The sequence below is a fragment of the Saccoglossus kowalevskii genome, chromosome 2, assembly GCF_978046115.1.
Source record: "Saccoglossus kowalevskii chromosome 2, keSacKowa6.1, whole genome shotgun sequence".
NCBI classification, from domain to species: Eukaryota; Metazoa; Hemichordata; class Enteropneusta; family Harrimaniidae; genus Saccoglossus; species Saccoglossus kowalevskii.
This window is the reverse complement of record NC_140642.1, coordinates 6,872,998-6,890,020: the sequence shown is the minus strand read 5'-3', so window position 1 is coordinate 6,890,020 and position 17,023 is coordinate 6,872,998. Positions and strand designations below refer to the sequence as shown.

The 17,023-nt window shown below is 37.4% G+C and overlaps 3 protein-coding genes across 3 annotated transcripts in view; all 3 read right to left on the bottom strand.

Moving 5' to 3' along the window:
- Window positions 1-1,801: 1,801 nt before the first annotated feature.
- LOC102809360 (uncharacterized) lies at window positions 1,802-4,449 on the bottom strand. The gene is made up of 2 exons (XM_006813122.3): window positions 4,074-4,449; window positions 1,802-3,140 (listed from the first exon to the last, which is right to left on the bottom strand). The coding sequence occupies exons 1-2, from the start codon at window positions 4,300-4,302 to the stop codon at window positions 2,335-2,337; spliced, it is 1,035 nt and encodes a 344-aa protein (XP_006813185.2). The 5' UTR covers window positions 4,303-4,449; the 3' UTR covers window positions 1,802-2,334.
- A 3,631-nt stretch (window positions 4,450-8,080) lies between these two features.
- LOC100376050 (transmembrane protein 26-like) lies at window positions 8,081-13,259 on the bottom strand (the record flags this gene model as incomplete). Its single annotated transcript, XM_002732047.2, has 4 exons — window positions 8,081-8,743; window positions 9,149-9,323; window positions 9,902-10,088; window positions 13,226-13,259. Coding segments are annotated over 4 exons (1,059 nt in total), but the record flags the coding sequence as incomplete, so codon positions are not given.
- A 1,321-nt stretch (window positions 13,260-14,580) lies between these two features.
- Window positions 14,581-17,023, bottom strand: part of LOC100375904 (usherin) — a 49,358-nt gene continuing 46,915 nt past the window's right edge. The window contains exons 62-63 of the mRNA XM_085504456.1: window positions 16,760-16,993; window positions 14,581-16,407 (exon numbers count right to left, since the gene is read on the bottom strand). Coding sequence (XP_085360582.1) covers window positions 16,312-16,407; window positions 16,760-16,993 — 330 coding nt within the window. The 3' untranslated portion in view covers window positions 14,581-16,311. The remainder of the gene's footprint in view (window positions 16,408-16,759; window positions 16,994-17,023) is intronic.

The window sequence follows — 17,023 nt, the reverse complement described above, 5'->3', positions numbered from 1 at the left end:
GCTACCAGCGTCCCCGTTGGTGATACGTGTCTGAGGTTCCCGAGGGGACCTGCTGCCACTAGCCTGCGCCTCGGCCTCCCCCGAATCAGCGGGGGGGTCACGGCTGGGAACGGGGGGTTCCCTGGAAGAGACGTGTTTAGAATGCGAACCGTGCTTTCTGTGTTTCTTCCTATTTGCCGGCTGAGAGGCCGCAGTGGAGACAGCTCGCTCCGCCTGCAGGTGATCTACTCTGCCTGCCAAGGACGCAATTTGCCCTGACAGTCCTTCGACCAATGCCCTCATTTCAGTGGCAAAACCGGCGCCGCGCGAGGATGGGTCCACAACGGGACCCAGCGCGGGCCCCATAGGAGGAAAGACCTCCAGGGGCACAGCCTCGCTGTTGCCGGTAAAGTTGGGAAACCCACTGCCTGAAAAAACAGACTGTGTAGATGCCCTCCGATCAGCGGGGGGAGACCGAAAAAAATCGGCACCCCCACTATCGGGCCCTTTGCTTGGTATCCCGGTATGAGAACCGGAACGATTCCCAGGCTTCCGAAACCCAGTGATTACACAAATTCTCTGGGCAAACACCCGAACCCCGAACGCACGTAAAGCAACGGTAACACTTTGAATGCGGATTCCATTCCTGCAATGGCTGCGTACACTCAGTACAAACTCGCCTCAAAAACTGAGGAGACAAAACCGGCGGTGAGCCTCTGTCGTTGCCAGTGCATCTGTCCATTTCTAAACACATTAAAAATAAAGGACGATAAGCATGAGGGAAAAGTATTACAGTTGTAAAAGGTGCCGCCATGAAATCAACATGTGACTACGTGGTGGCGCCCGGGTTTGATTTCTTTGCTGTGAAAAGGCATAACACACAAAGGGGGAAAACGACACGAGGGTAAAACGACAAGAAAAACTTATCCTACCAGCTAGAATGTCGGATGCCGCGGCTGCGGCGACGACCCACGCTAGAAACCCGGACAGGAAAAAAGCAACAAAGCCAGGCAGAGCCGCTCAGAATCATTCCCCGACGAGGCGGAGAGAAACAAAGAGTGATGGACGGCTGCCTATGGCGTTGCCATGTGGCCTCGGTCACGTGGGTTCGTGACGTAAGGGGTAAAAGAATATTGAGGTCATGGGGCTTTCCCTGACCTAGATTCTATCTCTCCGTCACCGGCAGAATCGCTGATTAATGCCTACAGTTCAAAATAGTCATTTTGACTGACCGGAGTCTATGGTGGGTAATTGAACGTAGTGAATTAATCCAATACGCAAAATACGCATCCAGTGAATTCTTGTTCAAGATGTACATTTCAAGCCAGGTGTTTAAATTTATCGTAGACGGGCGACGTACGCTGCATCAACTTATGAATATTTATGATTACACTTTTAAAATAACAAGGTACAAAATCCGGTATATGACATCGAAATTCTGGTAGATCTTGACAATGCAAAGTGAAAGTTCGAATCCAAACAAATAAGATATTTCTAGTACCCTAACACCAAAGTTTGATATTTACATGTATATAAATTTTCAACAATGTACGTTTGTTCTCGTGAAGCCATAATATCTGACCGATTGTCCCATGCAAGACATTGTCTAGATAATGTCTTGCCAGCGATGCACCAGCACCAAGATAATGCCCAACCGCCATCTTGATAAGAAGTCATCACAAGTGTCGATCTCCAATTTCAAAGCTCGACATCTTGTCCCATGATCTAATTTAGGATATCAAAAAAAACGAAAATTTAGCATGTATATAAACCACGTTATGTTTATCATTCACTATCAACAAGAAAAAAAACACAAAAACAATTAGAGCATTAAAAATATATTTTATTTTCCATTCTTTATAAGGTACAGTTGTACATTTCATTCGGACTAAGATTTGAGTAAACAACATCACGGTGGATATGGAATACAAAATCTACAAATTCTATAAGAGGCTTTGTTTATGTAATCGTTAAAAAGCAACGCTACCCTTGGTTATATTCATTGTAAAAAAATCCCTCTTATCAGCACAGACCGTTATCGGCAGCTAACAGATATACTACAAAGGCGATGACAGTTCCGCATGATAGATTGCAAAGTTGGCGACGATATTCGGCTAAATCAATGTTCTGCGTCACTAGACTTGAGTTTCTTAAGACAAACTAAACTCGTATACACCTCGCAGTACGAAATAACACAGCATGCCCTAATGAGATTACGTACTCTGAGAACAATCCATGCTGTGAAAACGTTAAGTCGTATTCAGCTTCTAATCAATGAATTTTGAAGCACTCTGTAGTCTTAATCCCGGTGAACTTTCATTGAATCGTTTTCAATATTTGTATGGAGACATTTTTTCAGAGAAGCTCAAGGTTGTACCCATTCAAGTGATCGGCCAACTTTGCAACTATGGTAGTTTTCTCGGTCACTCTAACTTCACCATTTATTTTCTCCTGAAATAATTCAACCAGACCATCCTGCCCACCTCGTTTGTAACACAGCAATAAATGCCTAAAATTTAGTCCTGATCCGGCGATTCTCTCAATCATGTACTGAGACAGTATGTTATTGGATACTAGTTTCTGTAAGCTGGACAAGTTTTTCTTTTTTGTGGCAGAGTATTTTAAATAAGTTATAACATCAGAGACGCTGAAACTATGACTGATAAGGTGTTCTACGGTCGGATGAAGATGCGAAATAAGATCCGATAAACTTCTCACGTCTCCGACTGCATTGTGAGCGTCGTAACTCTGATGTAGTATTTCTTTCACCAGGTGCTCTTGCGTATACGATGTCATGTCTGGGCACATCAGCTTAAATAGCGGTAGTGAATCCACAAACCCCGCGATGAATTGTTGTAATTTTGGAAGGTAACCGACGCTATCAGCCTGTTGTACAATCACACGGGAATCGAACCTCTTTGCGTTGTGGGCAACGAGAAGTGGATTGCGATACTTAGACAGCCATTTACAGAACCCTTCTAGGGCGCGAAGTAAATTAGTGGATGGGACCACTTTTCGGTTGTGGTATACTTTGTAACGGCGAACATAAATTTTGGTGAGTTTAGAAGCATCTTTTGTCATTTTTTTCTTTGGGAGAATGTAACAATTGAACACGTCTTTGTCATGGATAGCTGCCAACTGTACGATATCGGCATTGTCACCTGTTTGGAAATTGTATAAAATTAAAAACAGTTAGCCATTACGTAATACGTTCGCATAAATGAAACGTTACAGTTGAAAACGATAAACTCTGAATATAGACCTAGAAATAACAACTTCAACCATCCCTCTCCATGAAAACTTAATCTTAAGTAAAGCTGACTTTATGTAAGTGAGTGAGTGAGTGAAAACTTCGACACAATTTGTAGAGAAGGTGATATTGTTATACACATATACACCAAGTATACGATAACTGGGACTGAATTTTCAATGACAAAAGTCACTTGGAAATGAATCAAACAGCTAACTGTTGAAAATGTTTCATATTTGACAATGTTAACACTATGTGCTAAATAATATCACCATAGTGATTAAATAACATTGCCATAGTACTTGACTCCTCAAAATACAAGTTATTCAATTACACTGGTACTGGGTAATATTAGAAAATGTAGATGTAACAGTGTCAGCCTGCCATTTGATTGTCATTAAACACCACTCGCAAACCTAGTTATTCCTGTATGCTTATCAGTACAATAAGTTCAAATATTAGTAAGGTATCTATGCGGATTTCTTTAATGAAAGGATATTGCGCTCTTATTAGAGTTTCAATGATAGTGTGAAACCTACAAGATTTGTATAATATTATGAAGATTTGTAAAACAAACGCAAACGTTACCAAACCCAACGTTACACGTGATAATTTAAATATGATGTCAATCGCAGCGTATTTCTTACTATTGGTAGACTGTATTATTTTAGTAACGACAAATGTTTCATCACTGGTATATCATTGATGAGAACACGATTCATAGATGCATTATGATGTACTGTGTTGCCATGGTTCCTTTTTTGCATTTCTCTCTCCATAACTTTCAACTAGCGAGTTGAGTAACGTGTCATATATCATCAAAAATAATAAGACTATATATTACCTAACGATGTGGTTTCAAGATCGAACACGATGCGTGAATAATCAGAGGATGGTAGTGGAACAGTGGCTGGTTTGTTAATTTGAGGTGGTATAAAGGTTGGTGAATTCTCGTCTGGTTCTGTCGCTGTCTTTAGGGTCGCCACTCCGCTCTTGCTTCGATAAGAGCTCTTTGTGAGTCCTATCAGTTTCTGGGAAACAGGACGCAGTGTTGCTGTACTTCTTTTGTTCATGGTGTCGTTTTCAGCTTGAAAATGACGACACGCTGTCACTGGACAAATAACACTACTCGTAGTCAAAATTGACAATTTACAAAGTGTCGCTAGTTACTCTCCGGAAAAGAGGAATTGAATGAAGTCTCGATTCCCGCAATTGATTGGCCAAGTTAACCAATCGAAATACTAGATTTCATGCCAACAGATGGGCAATACCATGACAATACAAACAACATACTTTGTACAGATCGTACAATCTAACACCTGGGAGTTTTAACAGGTCATCTATTTATCTATTTAAATTTAACCCAAAGGAATTGCGTGGACATGCACCAGCGGCAATTAGTAACCGACTTGTAAACTATTACATTTATGATAACAGATTAATTTAAAAGATGGTTTCTAGATATCTGTTTGAAGCTTGTGATGCTGTATTATGGACACATTTCACCTTCATTTTGAATACCCTCTGTACCAGCACCACAGGGGGTATGTTTTTTGCCGCGGCACTGGTCTACTCGGGAAAAATGGAACTTTAGGCATTGCACCGTGACTAAAACTTTATGGTCATAGTTTCATATTGTTATAGTTATAATTATTTTTGCGATGGGCCGGTGGCATATTAATAGCAATAAACCTACTATATGGACACGAAACTATGGTTTCATCCGTCCAAACTAAGGTATAAAGTTACTTACAAGATAGTAACTATTATTGGTTACCCAACCCTGACACCCTGAGAGCAGCCTGTTTGTCGGCAAGTTTTTAGACGTATCGAATTCTGCCTTTCATATATGCTTCGACTCAACTGAACAGGAGACACGTTGCGGTTTGGATGTACTAGAATAACCACTATTTAAACAATTGAAATTCTACCCAGGTGAACGTCACGTAGAAATGGACAAACATGGCGCCATGCCAATATTATATTAAGACGATCCAGGCGCTAGGTAAGCTGAGGCTTTTACTTCATCCCCTTCTCCTTGGACAGCGGAGGATAACCCATGATCCATCTCACTCAAAACTTCTACTTATTCGAACAAAAACGCACAGATAAAACAAAATCGACAATGTCCCTTTAAAACAAACACTGTGTTACTATATTACTATTGTATCACACGATGCATGCACAGCCTTGTCTACTTTGGATACTATCATAAACATTGCGCTAAAAGCTTCTACAGTTACCTAGGTCACCGCTACAATCGCAATGTATAACAAGATGACAGATATTTTTACTAAATATGATATAACAACAACTATATTATAGCATTATCAATACCAGTGGATTTTATGACGTCATTGCAACAGATTATTCGCGATAATGTATTACATTATTGAGCATCAAGGCGAATAAAGAAGAAACGAATAAAGAAGAAACTATTGAAAAAGACGAAATATTGTTAGATAACAAGTATTTAATACCACAATCGACATCAAATAAAACGGTCCATAACCAATAACAGCGGATTTCAATATCGAAATCAGACAATATTTTGAAGGCATCGTCGTCTGCTCTGTACGCCAACGCGTGTTCGGTCGAAGCGTTCCATCTAGTACGCGCACTTCTAGATTCCGCAACTTATGCTGCTGTCCTGGTGGCCTCCTGATTAGTTCGCCTTATCGTGTTGTTGAAGTGAGGGTAACCGAGGATAATTTATCCAAGCAAATGCGATAAACAAAATGGGGGTACAATGTATGTCTACGAGTACAGAGAGATGAATTTGTTCTGTTTTTGTACTACAAAATTTGCGAAACGAGATCGACGAAAGACCGCGACGTGACTCTTATTTCCTCGGCGTCGACTCCCGGTACATGTAACAGTCCGGGCACAGTTTGTATAAATAAATGAAAGTATCCATGTTCCAAGGTGTGTATCTGTTTATTTATACACTGGCTTTCCGGTCATGTTCGTTCGCCCGCTACGCTACGTTTGGCTTCATAGTATTCGTCAAATCCCCGCCCTCCCGTGAAATTTAAAATAACTATTACACAGAAAGAACAGTTGCCAATAATATCTACCTTGATTGTTTGAAAACACTAGTGGGATGGGGTAACGATGCAACTACGTACATGTGCCCGGGTACGCATCCCTACGCACAGTCGATCCAGCTGGACCACGGCGGCGATCTAGCGTAGTGTAGTGCTAGCCGCGGTGGACACCGATACGACGTTCCAGTCCCCGGTACCAGTCACGGTGTGCCGTTCGCTCGGGCGATCACTGTAATGCTACTCCACATCACACATCAGTCACTCATTCACTCGCAATGTAAATGAGTTCAATACAATTATATTTGATGGATTAAAACTAGTTTCTTCCTTAGTTTGCCATATGAGATTTCCAGAAAGGAATTTTAAATTATTCAGATTCACGGGCCAGTGACTTTGAAACTACTATCAGGGGGGGAAACTTCTCTCTCGGGGTCCTCCACACTTGCCAGGGGGAAACTCGTCTCGTCGCTCTATCTCGTCCCCTTGAGGTACGGGATCGGGGAAGTCACTTTAACTTTACAGTCAAATAAGACACACACAACGAAATACGTTTCAGCTCTCGTCTTAGTCGATCTTTTGGAGCACTCTATAAGACACAGCGCCCTGGGGAAAAGTCCCCAAGACTCTCACAAGGCTGAACCAAGACTCGCCCAAGACTGGACTGCCTCAAGGCTCGCCCCTGGACTGGACTCTCGACTGCGTCTGTCGTGGAGTATTCGCCAAGACCAACTCAAACTCTCTTTATTCATTTTCAAAACTCTAACCAATTACAAAACAGTAAAAGACTCTAGGGCGTAACCTTCAATCATAAAGCCAATCACACTAAGTACTGAATACGTCATATCTTTTGATTAATCGTTCACTACATTAATAACTATGGATACCAACTGTCAGAATGAGTAGTCTAAAAAGTGGCGGTTATCTGGTAATTAGTTCCAAATCACTGAGCCAAGTTCCGTCCAAAACTTCAAATAGGCCTACACGATGACAGACATAACACAGCAATTCGGCTAATAATCAACTAATTAAGTCGGTTAACAGATACGCGAAAACAAATTCATGACACTACGGTATTCCGTTCACTGTAGATTTTTCTCCAAATTTCCCCGCTTTTTAGAGGCAGCAAATCCACTGGTAATGACAACGCTACAAAATAATAACAATAATGAACTCCCCGACAACCCATAATGGACTCAAGCACACTTTGTGCTCCATATATGTACTCGGTTCACGCCTCGTGCATATATGAGCTTTCGCCCATTATGGGTTGGTAGGTCGTTCATTATTGTTTAAATACAATAGTGTACAACAACAAAATTATATAATAGTAAGGACGTATCTATCTATCTAATCGAGGTATTATGTGTTATTTGTTATTATATTCAATCTTCGAGGTTCACTAAATATATTATTAGAGCAGAGTCAAATAAACAAGTCACGGACATAGAGCATATAATAGTGCCCATGATCAGATTTTACACAATTTTACGTACACCCAATGCACATGCTATTATGGCTCGGTTTCCAAACCTGTAATATCACTGGCACATCGGGCTGGAAGGAGTAGACGAGCAGCCTGGATCTTGCCAACACGAGTCACCAGGGAAAGTGTAAATGTTATATGTTATATATACACACGTTACAATTCCACATACAACCTACATGTCTGTATAACCATGGAAGGTACTACCTTCCATGGTATAACTATAAAAAAACAATCGGATGTTGATTTTTAAGGGAAATATAACAAACACTTTAGGACGTTCACTTATTTCACCTTTTTGACTCATATAATTTGCATATTTCATGGGATCCTGTCATTTTTATGTACAGTGTCTTGAACTCCTGGGTTTCCTTTGAAATCACTCGCTTCAGGGATGAATTTAGCAGGATCGTCAACCTGTATTTTTCCTAGAGGAACAACATCATTTGGGTCGCCCTGTTCTTCAAATATAATCACCACAAAACGGTAGCTTTGTAACATCAACATTAATATGTTTTTACACGTGAAGAACACCATCATATGATTCACCACTTTGTAATAAAGTAACAGCGTCAGACGCATTACCAAGAATGGTAGATCTTGCATCAACGAAGAGATCATAATACCGCGCACTTCGCTGTTACAACATGTGCAGCATTGTCTCTTCTTTTCGTCGCCTCCTTTCTTCTCGGTGTTACTGGCCGTTCGTACCACCGCAAACTGCGCCATGCTAATTGCCCATAAGCTGAGAATACAATAGACTACAAAACGATCGCATTTTACCTGCGGTTCCTTCAATCCTTCTAACAGGAATTCTAAGATGTCGGCTGCTATACCTATGTATGTTAAGAGTAACGATGACAACTGTTCCCGTGTTAGGCTCCCCTTCGGTAAAAACCAACGACCGATTATAACGATACACAGCAACATTTGTTCCAGCGTCAGAACCCAATAGTCGCTGGTAAACGCGATTGGTATTGTCACCTGTTGTGGTAAGTAAAATACGTATTATGCATATAACATACGTTGGTAGTTTATTTAATATGTTTCTTATTTTCTATTCAAAGCAGTAATATAGATAACTTTGATAATTTTTCATAATTTGTGTTTAATATCTGTGAATTGATAGTACCTTCCAGTAATCAAAACGCGTGCGCATTTACATAGATATTTCTACCGTCAAAAGATACTATTTTATATATCTTTTAAACATTTTTTGCGTTTGACAATGTCCCTATTCAAATTGTTTGTACACTTTCATATAATAAATATTTCATATAATAAATTATAGACAAAGTGTGACCAATTAAAAATTACCCTTTAATCAGATTGTTGTTTTTGTTTTAATTTGGTAGAAATTGTTCAGTAAAATGTTGAATGTAAACTTACTCCTTGGATGTCTAATAGTTCGCTCTGGTTGGCATAGAGATCTGATTCTTCTATATCACATGACTGTAGATTGTTATCATCTCTGTATTCGATTCTATCCTCCATCAATTCCACTTCCATTAAATAAATTGACGTCACAGAACAACATAAAAACAGGAAAATACTGGGACACACCCTGTCAAATATAAAGTCACATATGTATTATTTCAATATTTAATGTATTTTTAAAAATAATAAAAAACAAACTGTACCCTGTGAGTCACTATATATGAAATTTGTTCAACGGCATGTCACCCGGACACAGGGATATATTTTTTACCAAGAATCTACTGACCACAATAACAATAGCAATCTTGAGTGAAAAACAAAATGAGATTCATCGTCGTTTGAATTTTGAAACAGAGATATCGATGTCATCGTCCGACACAACGATGTGAACAGAGTTACGTCACTGTTTTGACGTCATCACAATTATCGATTTTTCAAGAAAACCTTCCTTTATTTATATTTGCATGGGTAAAGAAATAAATTATTATTATTATTATATTAATAATGTCGAATTAGTCGCAAATATCATCGCGTTAGAACTACCACATTAAGTATGTAGCGAACATTGACACTCCAGAAAAATAGCTTGGCAACTGTGGAGTTCAATTTGATAAATTTAACTAACCATGATGCAATGAATATATATTATATTCAAATCGACAAATTAAGTTTTCTCTGATTCACAGGACATGAGGAATTACTTACCATTTCCACTCTCCTTTTGTTTTGTTAACCATCATAGTAATCACCATCTCCAACGGCAAGAGTAATACTGGTACTATAACCGCCCAGAAATACATATTCCCATTGACATCAGTCAGTCTCCAAACGCAGAGCAAACCGTGGATCACGTAGAAAATACGGGCAAAAATGCCTTTCAATATGACTCCCACTGATGGCATTATTGGTAAAGGAAGATGCTTTTTTTTTCAGAATAACAAACAAAGTCCGGCTTCGGTTCAGCCTGGCAGTCTAATATCGCATGCTTGGTTGTGAAAAAAACTATCACGACAGCTCAGCTGTAGGCAGGCAAGTGGTGGTGAACATGACACGCACGAACTTTTTGTGGCAGTGTGACACATCAGATCGGAGACCACCACTCATGTGTTCAGAAATAGTTAGTATACAATAAGGTTCAAGTTACATAACTTGCAGAGTCGCATGTAAATGTAATTGTTTGCTATGATTTATTGTTTAAACCAATGAAGCCAAATGATATACAACAAAGGATGGATATTTAATTACATATAGTATACATGACATAAGCTATCCGATAGTTCACACCATTCTATTCACCATACTGACTGTCACTGGATACTGACTGTGTATCAAACATTAAATCTACAGGTATTACATGACGCAGTTCTTTGTGGAAGTTAGAATAGCGGTCATGTTTTTGTAAGCATCACAGTCCATGGCGGACTTAAAACCGATAATCATACATAGTGTTATCGAACCATGCTTACAGAATAATAATGTAGTCGGTCAATTGCCTGCCTTGCAGCTATATATCTCTTTGGTGCATGTCACTAAAAAATATCGAAGTTAACTCCCAAAGATTGAGATACAAACTGACATGACATAATAGGGATTTATTCTTCATTTCAAAACAGGGTTCCAGAAAGATTACATACTCATGTACGCACTGTTAATTCGCGTAGTGTGTTTTTTTTCATCTTACCAATACTACACAGCGTATTGCAAAAACAAGGTTTTTAGTTTACTAAAAATTCTAATTTGACTTGAATAACAACATTAATAGTCAAATATTAAAAAATTCTCGAAGAGTACAGAAGGTGTCACTGTGTCGTCTACACTGACGGATGTTGCGACTCAATTAATGTGAACAAATCATTTCCCACGAACACCTTATAATCGCAATTACCCACGTCATATCCTTTGTTACGTTTCATAATATTCTTCGTTGCGCATTGGAGACCATTAAACCGTGCAGTGAACTTTTTCACTCACACTTTGAATGATATACTAGTAACTGAAACAACAACAACAACAACAACAACAACAAAGTGATGATAGCAATCAAATATTTAATACAATAATACAACACGATCAAGTTAAACGTGTTTGAATCCTATCTATAATTGGCTATGAATATTTATCAAAGAGTCGACGTCAGCATTTGTGCACATAACTTCTAAAAGAGAAAATTTAACGGAATTCTTTCAAAGAAAAACTATGCAGGCAATGTTCCATGGCTTTGCTTGTAAAGAAAACCATGCATTAGTCAATAAATTGTAACTACCCAACTTTATAAATATAGTTGGCAACCTTTGATCGAGTTAGGATGTAGGGACTGTGGATCAAACAATGAATTTTGCCTTGATAGTCAGTACCTTTAACCACAGTCTTTTCGTGAGGGAATGTGCTTTAACCCATATACTCCATGGAGGTTTTATTAGGGAAGGGTATACAGACAAATGCGACAAACCACACAAATACACGGTTTATAGAAATATAACTTTAAGGAGGAAATGTATTAGTTTAAAAGTATGTTCACTTCAATACAAAAACTGCGTCTAATAAATTAGCAAATTGAATATATAGACAACTTACAAGTGGATTTTGTCACATGTGTCCTCCACAAACACATATAAATGCTGTCTTCCTGTGATGAAAATGACGTAATATGAAAATAAGGAGTCATTGAGAAGGTGGTTGATGACTAAGGTTTGATAAGGTTTGCTCTCTCCAAATGATACTCATACAGAATATAAACACAATATAAAATAACTAGATTGCTTTCCCTTTTTGATAAATTAATCCGGCCAGTCCTAACTTATGGTAGTGATGTCTGGAGCATGAATGCTCGCACAAGTCTGCCATTGAAGAGGTTCATAATAGTTACCTCAGATATCTAGGCGTTTCCAAAAATACACCAATAATATGTATTCATGGGAAATTGGGTCGATTTCCGTTGGATATATTAATAAAAAAAATCTGATTAAATATTACAGTCGTGTATTAACTACAGACAACTTACTACTCAAATAAGATAGAAGACAATAAAAAAGGTAAATGGTGAAAAGCCGAATAACAAAAAATAGATCGAACTGTAATTATAAACACCGATTCAAACATTTTCAACGCAAAAGGAAAAAAAAAAACTTAAAGAATTCTTCGTGTAACATTGGACAGAAGAAATTTACAAAAATAAATCAAGAACAAACTTTAAAAAGAAATTTGAATTCAAAAATACATAACAGACCTTGCCAATATTGAACTGCGTGAAAGCCAATAAATTTAGATAAAGGAACTACAATTAAAACAAAATATTTGCAGCTGCTATGAATTGTGTCTGTCCTTCCCATACAAAGAAGCAGGATCTTTATCGAACTTTATGTAACCGGGTAATTTGGAAAACACTGCTTTATCATTATATCAACGCAAAAATCGAGATACTAGTACTTAAAGGCAACATCCAGCATTATAATATAATAAAACCATGAGAAACAGACAAATAATTTCATACTGAAACTTTAATACTGCACACCCACCTCAAAAAATGCTTATCGACTGACTTTCCACCAAAGAACACAACATTGTATACATGAATTCACAGCCAGTTTATTAAAAAACAGAGCAAATTGCGAAATCTGCTTGAACTTGAACAAGGGGCTAAGCTCAAATATAAATATATATATATTTCCCAAATCTGTTGATACACGAACATGACATTTAATTTTTGCCTAAACATTTTACTAATTAAAATAAAACTATTTGTTAACTATTTATATTATCACTCTCATTAGTCGTATAATTTGTGATTAGTTAAGATCTGACATTCCGAAACCATTTATCGATTAGGTTATATTGTTTTTATTTCGTACAATGAACAAACAACTGTGTGTCAGAAAATCTCCCCCCCCCCCAAGGCTCGGAGTGAAAATGTATGTCTCTTCTGTGCATTCAAAATAGCATGCTCTCTGTGTGTTCCTCTGCGGTAGAAGAAAATGACGACAATAATAAAATGGGTGGAGTACCCTGTCACGCAGCATGTCTAGAGCTAACACGGAGGCAATATTACTGCTGCCACGCCCGGAAATAATCATATCTGGATTCCCTACCGTTTCTTGCTCGAGTTATTTATTTCAAAATATTTACTACATACAGTATAACACTGCCTTGAATATTATGCCAAAGTTCTATATTTACCCCACGATGTATCTGTGGTACTATGCACCATATTGGCTATTGACCCACCCATGTCAAGTGTTCCCTACAAGGTGTTTACATTTTGAAGACTGTTTTTTACGAAAAGTCAATGTATAAGGTTAACTGTAAATAGTATATTATATGGAAATAGTGTTTGGAATAGCATAAAATACTACACTTACAATCTTGTCACCAATCATTATGTGTCAATGTGAAAAGATAGAGTTCTTACATGAGAATATAATATTTTGATATTTCTACATCTATTGTCTATTATAATTATAACGGCTGTTATAATACGCTTGGACTGTTCAGGGAGTCGGAAACATCGCTCGCTACAGTCATTACGGTGTCATAAATACCTGTTTCTAAGTAGCGACCAATTGTATTGTAGTTTATTTTATGTGATTTAACAAATCAATATACTAGTACATACTAACAATACATAGTACTAGTATGTGTTAGTTGTTGGTAAAGTTAGTGATGTGCGAGATGAGTTGGTGACCGTATTGCCCACGGGGCGTGTAACTCTGAGTGTGCCTTTGTAGGTGTGGCCTTTGGGCCGACACCTGGGAAACTGGGTCATACATCATTATTGTTTATATTTTGATGTCTGAGATGTGTTACCAAGTATACATTAACGTGATATTTTATCTTGATTCTGATGTGCCAGTTTGAAGTGGGTCTTAAATGGTATCACCAACCAGATGCATGGCATACCGAGGGATTATGGGTAATACATGTAGTATTTTCAGTTCCTCACTTTTCCCGACAGGATGGAATTTTGGCAGCTGCTGGTCAGTTTAGTTAACACTTTCATTACTGTGCCATTGATTTAGGTATTAGAGAACCCTTTAGCTGTGCCTGTCTTCACCAGTTTCATCAATCCATTCAACGACAAAGTTCGTAAGAATTTTTTTTACTTGTTTTACAATGGTCAGTTATCAATTTCAAGAAAGCTGACACATCTTTTTGCGGCAAGAGAATACAGAAGTTTGAAGTTCCAGCAAAATCACTGACACCACATCAATATTGTGAATGTGAGTGAGTATCGGTTAAGAAAACACTTGCCCAATATGCTTGTGTATTGCCAAATTGTTTGCCCGTCCATGCAAAAATTAAGTAACTTTGTCTAATTAAAACAAATTAATTAAAAAGAGTAGAAGTAATTTTTGTGATGTCATAAACTATTTGTTACACCCGGACGCTGATTATACTGTAAAATTTATTGCAATTTTATTCATTTTTATGAACAAACAAAAAAATCATCTTGGATAAATAACAATCAATAAAATCTTACATCACATGAAAATCAGAAAACTGCAAATAAAAAATCTGTTGCGATGGAAACATACACAACACACCATAGCATGCAAACAAAATTTAAAATAACAAAACACGGAAGTGGTCGATTCTGAAAAAAGCATTGACTTCACCTGATTGTAATGAACACAAAAGCAAGGTTGTCATGACAACAAAGTAAGTAGGAGAAAGCGTTGGTAGCTGTATCAAAATATGAAAGGGTGTGGTGTTGATGACTGGTATGGTGTCAATGTACTGTATTTCCTCTATTACAAGTAGATCTCTAATATTATCTCTAATGTGTACGCCATGATAATAATCTAATAATCTTACTTCCCCTAAGCTTATCGCCAAACTTTATGTGTACGGTATTATTAGTGGATTAACAAACACATTCTGCTCATGCATGACCCCTACAAAAATATCCAATAATGTATCTTATTCATTGCCACCATGTGAAATTTCTCATTGATAACTTATACCCCTGGAAGAACCAGGATGTGTGACCCTGACCTTTGACCTTTATGCGTCATGCACAAAGCCTACTGAAATCATGGTAGTCTCACAATGACTACCGGTAAATACAATGGTAAGGTTTCATACACGGGGATGGGTTTTTAAATCACATTTCTAATAATTATTGTATTGTTTGCATAATCAGAAGGTGTAACAAAATAACACATTTTATAATATTATACCAAGGAATGCATACAAAACGTTCTCTTTTTGGCACTAACACCATTCTGTTTGTTGTACAGGTTATTGAACCCACATTGCACATCACACACACATACTTCTAAAAGTATATCTTTAAAAGGAAAAGAACAAATAAAATTCCAAAACAGTGGAAGAATTAACAATTCGTTGATAAAAATTCCCTTGGAGAAAGGAGTATACAAAGCTGCAAAAATATACAAATAGTACCCTAAAAATGTTATTATAATAAATAATCTTTTGTTAAAATGGAGACCAAAATGACAAACATGGTTAGAATATCTCAATGCTCGTAATATACAAACAAACCTATCAAGTAGGTACACTGAAATCCACCCACACATACATTAATAATTCCACTCATCCTGGAAGTATAAAAATCTTATAATATAGACTGAGATAAATATACAATTTGTAAAATACTGCATAGAAAATACCTCTTTCCAATCAATAGATATGCCAAATATGGAAATCTATTTACATATCAGTCAATATGCATACCAAATATAGAAAGTCATTTACATACTGTATAAAAATTGCATTTTAGTTTACATTTTGTTACAATAAAAAGTTAGTTTTGAATTGATGCAAATGAAAGTTTCCAAATAATGCAATTTTCACAGAATTACAAAAAAAGATTAAATCAATCTGGATTCCATATTTCATTATTATTACAAATTACTTTGGATAAATACAGGTGTCAGTGACATGATTTTCTGATGTAACATTTAATTACTGATTCAATGTGAGACTTTCACAAAGCATCTGAACTTGGCAGGCATTTCTTGGTACTCAAATTCCCATTTAATCAGGCGGGAAATACAGAGGAACCCCTCAAAAGATGATCTACGGTATTATGAAATAATCAAGACATACAAAAAAGTAAAAATTTTCAAGGTGATATTTTTGTTTTGTTTTGAGAAGCACTAGAGATGAGTATCTGTAAACATAGTCTGTTCTTTTGTAATGCTGTAAGGACGACTTTCATGGGTCATTGTGTCATCGTCATCATCCATTTCATACTGCAAAGAAAATTTAAAAAAAAATGAGAAAGAGTTGTTAAATAAATCTTGTTCTACTCCACTCTATAAAGTGACATAAAGTTTATCATGTCATCATGATGTGTAGTTAGTGACATCATCAGAAAGTGTGGTTAGTGACATCATCAGAAAGTGTGGTTAGTGACATCATCATGATGTGTAGTTAGTTTTATCTCCACAGTGAAAACATTTGTTGATGTCAAGGTAAAGAGAAATGTTTAGTTTAAAAGATATTTTTAAACAAAATTGTCAACTCTTGAGGAAGTACATAATCACATGGGATGGGAATACAAACTGATAGCTTGCTGACTATTAACAGATAAAACAAACTCACCGCTAAACTAGCAATGCCGTTCTCTGTTAACGGTATATGATGATCCCAAATGCCATCTTCTTCTTCTTTGTATTTTAAAGACGCTTTATCGTCAATTAAATGCATTGTACTGCCATGTACGGGCATTGTGAGTACTGTCGGTATGTACACATTATTAGGACCAGCTGATTTGTGGCTGATGTGTGTAACACTTGGATGACTCGTGACATGACTGGGTGCCTGTGGTATTGGATCCTAGAGTACAGTGGAAAGAAAATGGGAAAT

Excerpts from the sequence above, each read along its gene's own strand:
- LOC102809360 (XM_006813122.3), bottom strand. The coding sequence starts at position 4,302 with ATGAACAAAAGAAGTACAGCAACACTGCGTCCTGTTTCCCAGAAACTG. Across the intron at positions 3,141-4,073 it reads TCTTGAAACCACATCGTTAG|GTGACAATGCCGATATCGTA; the intron begins GTAATATATAGT and ends ATTTCCAAACAG.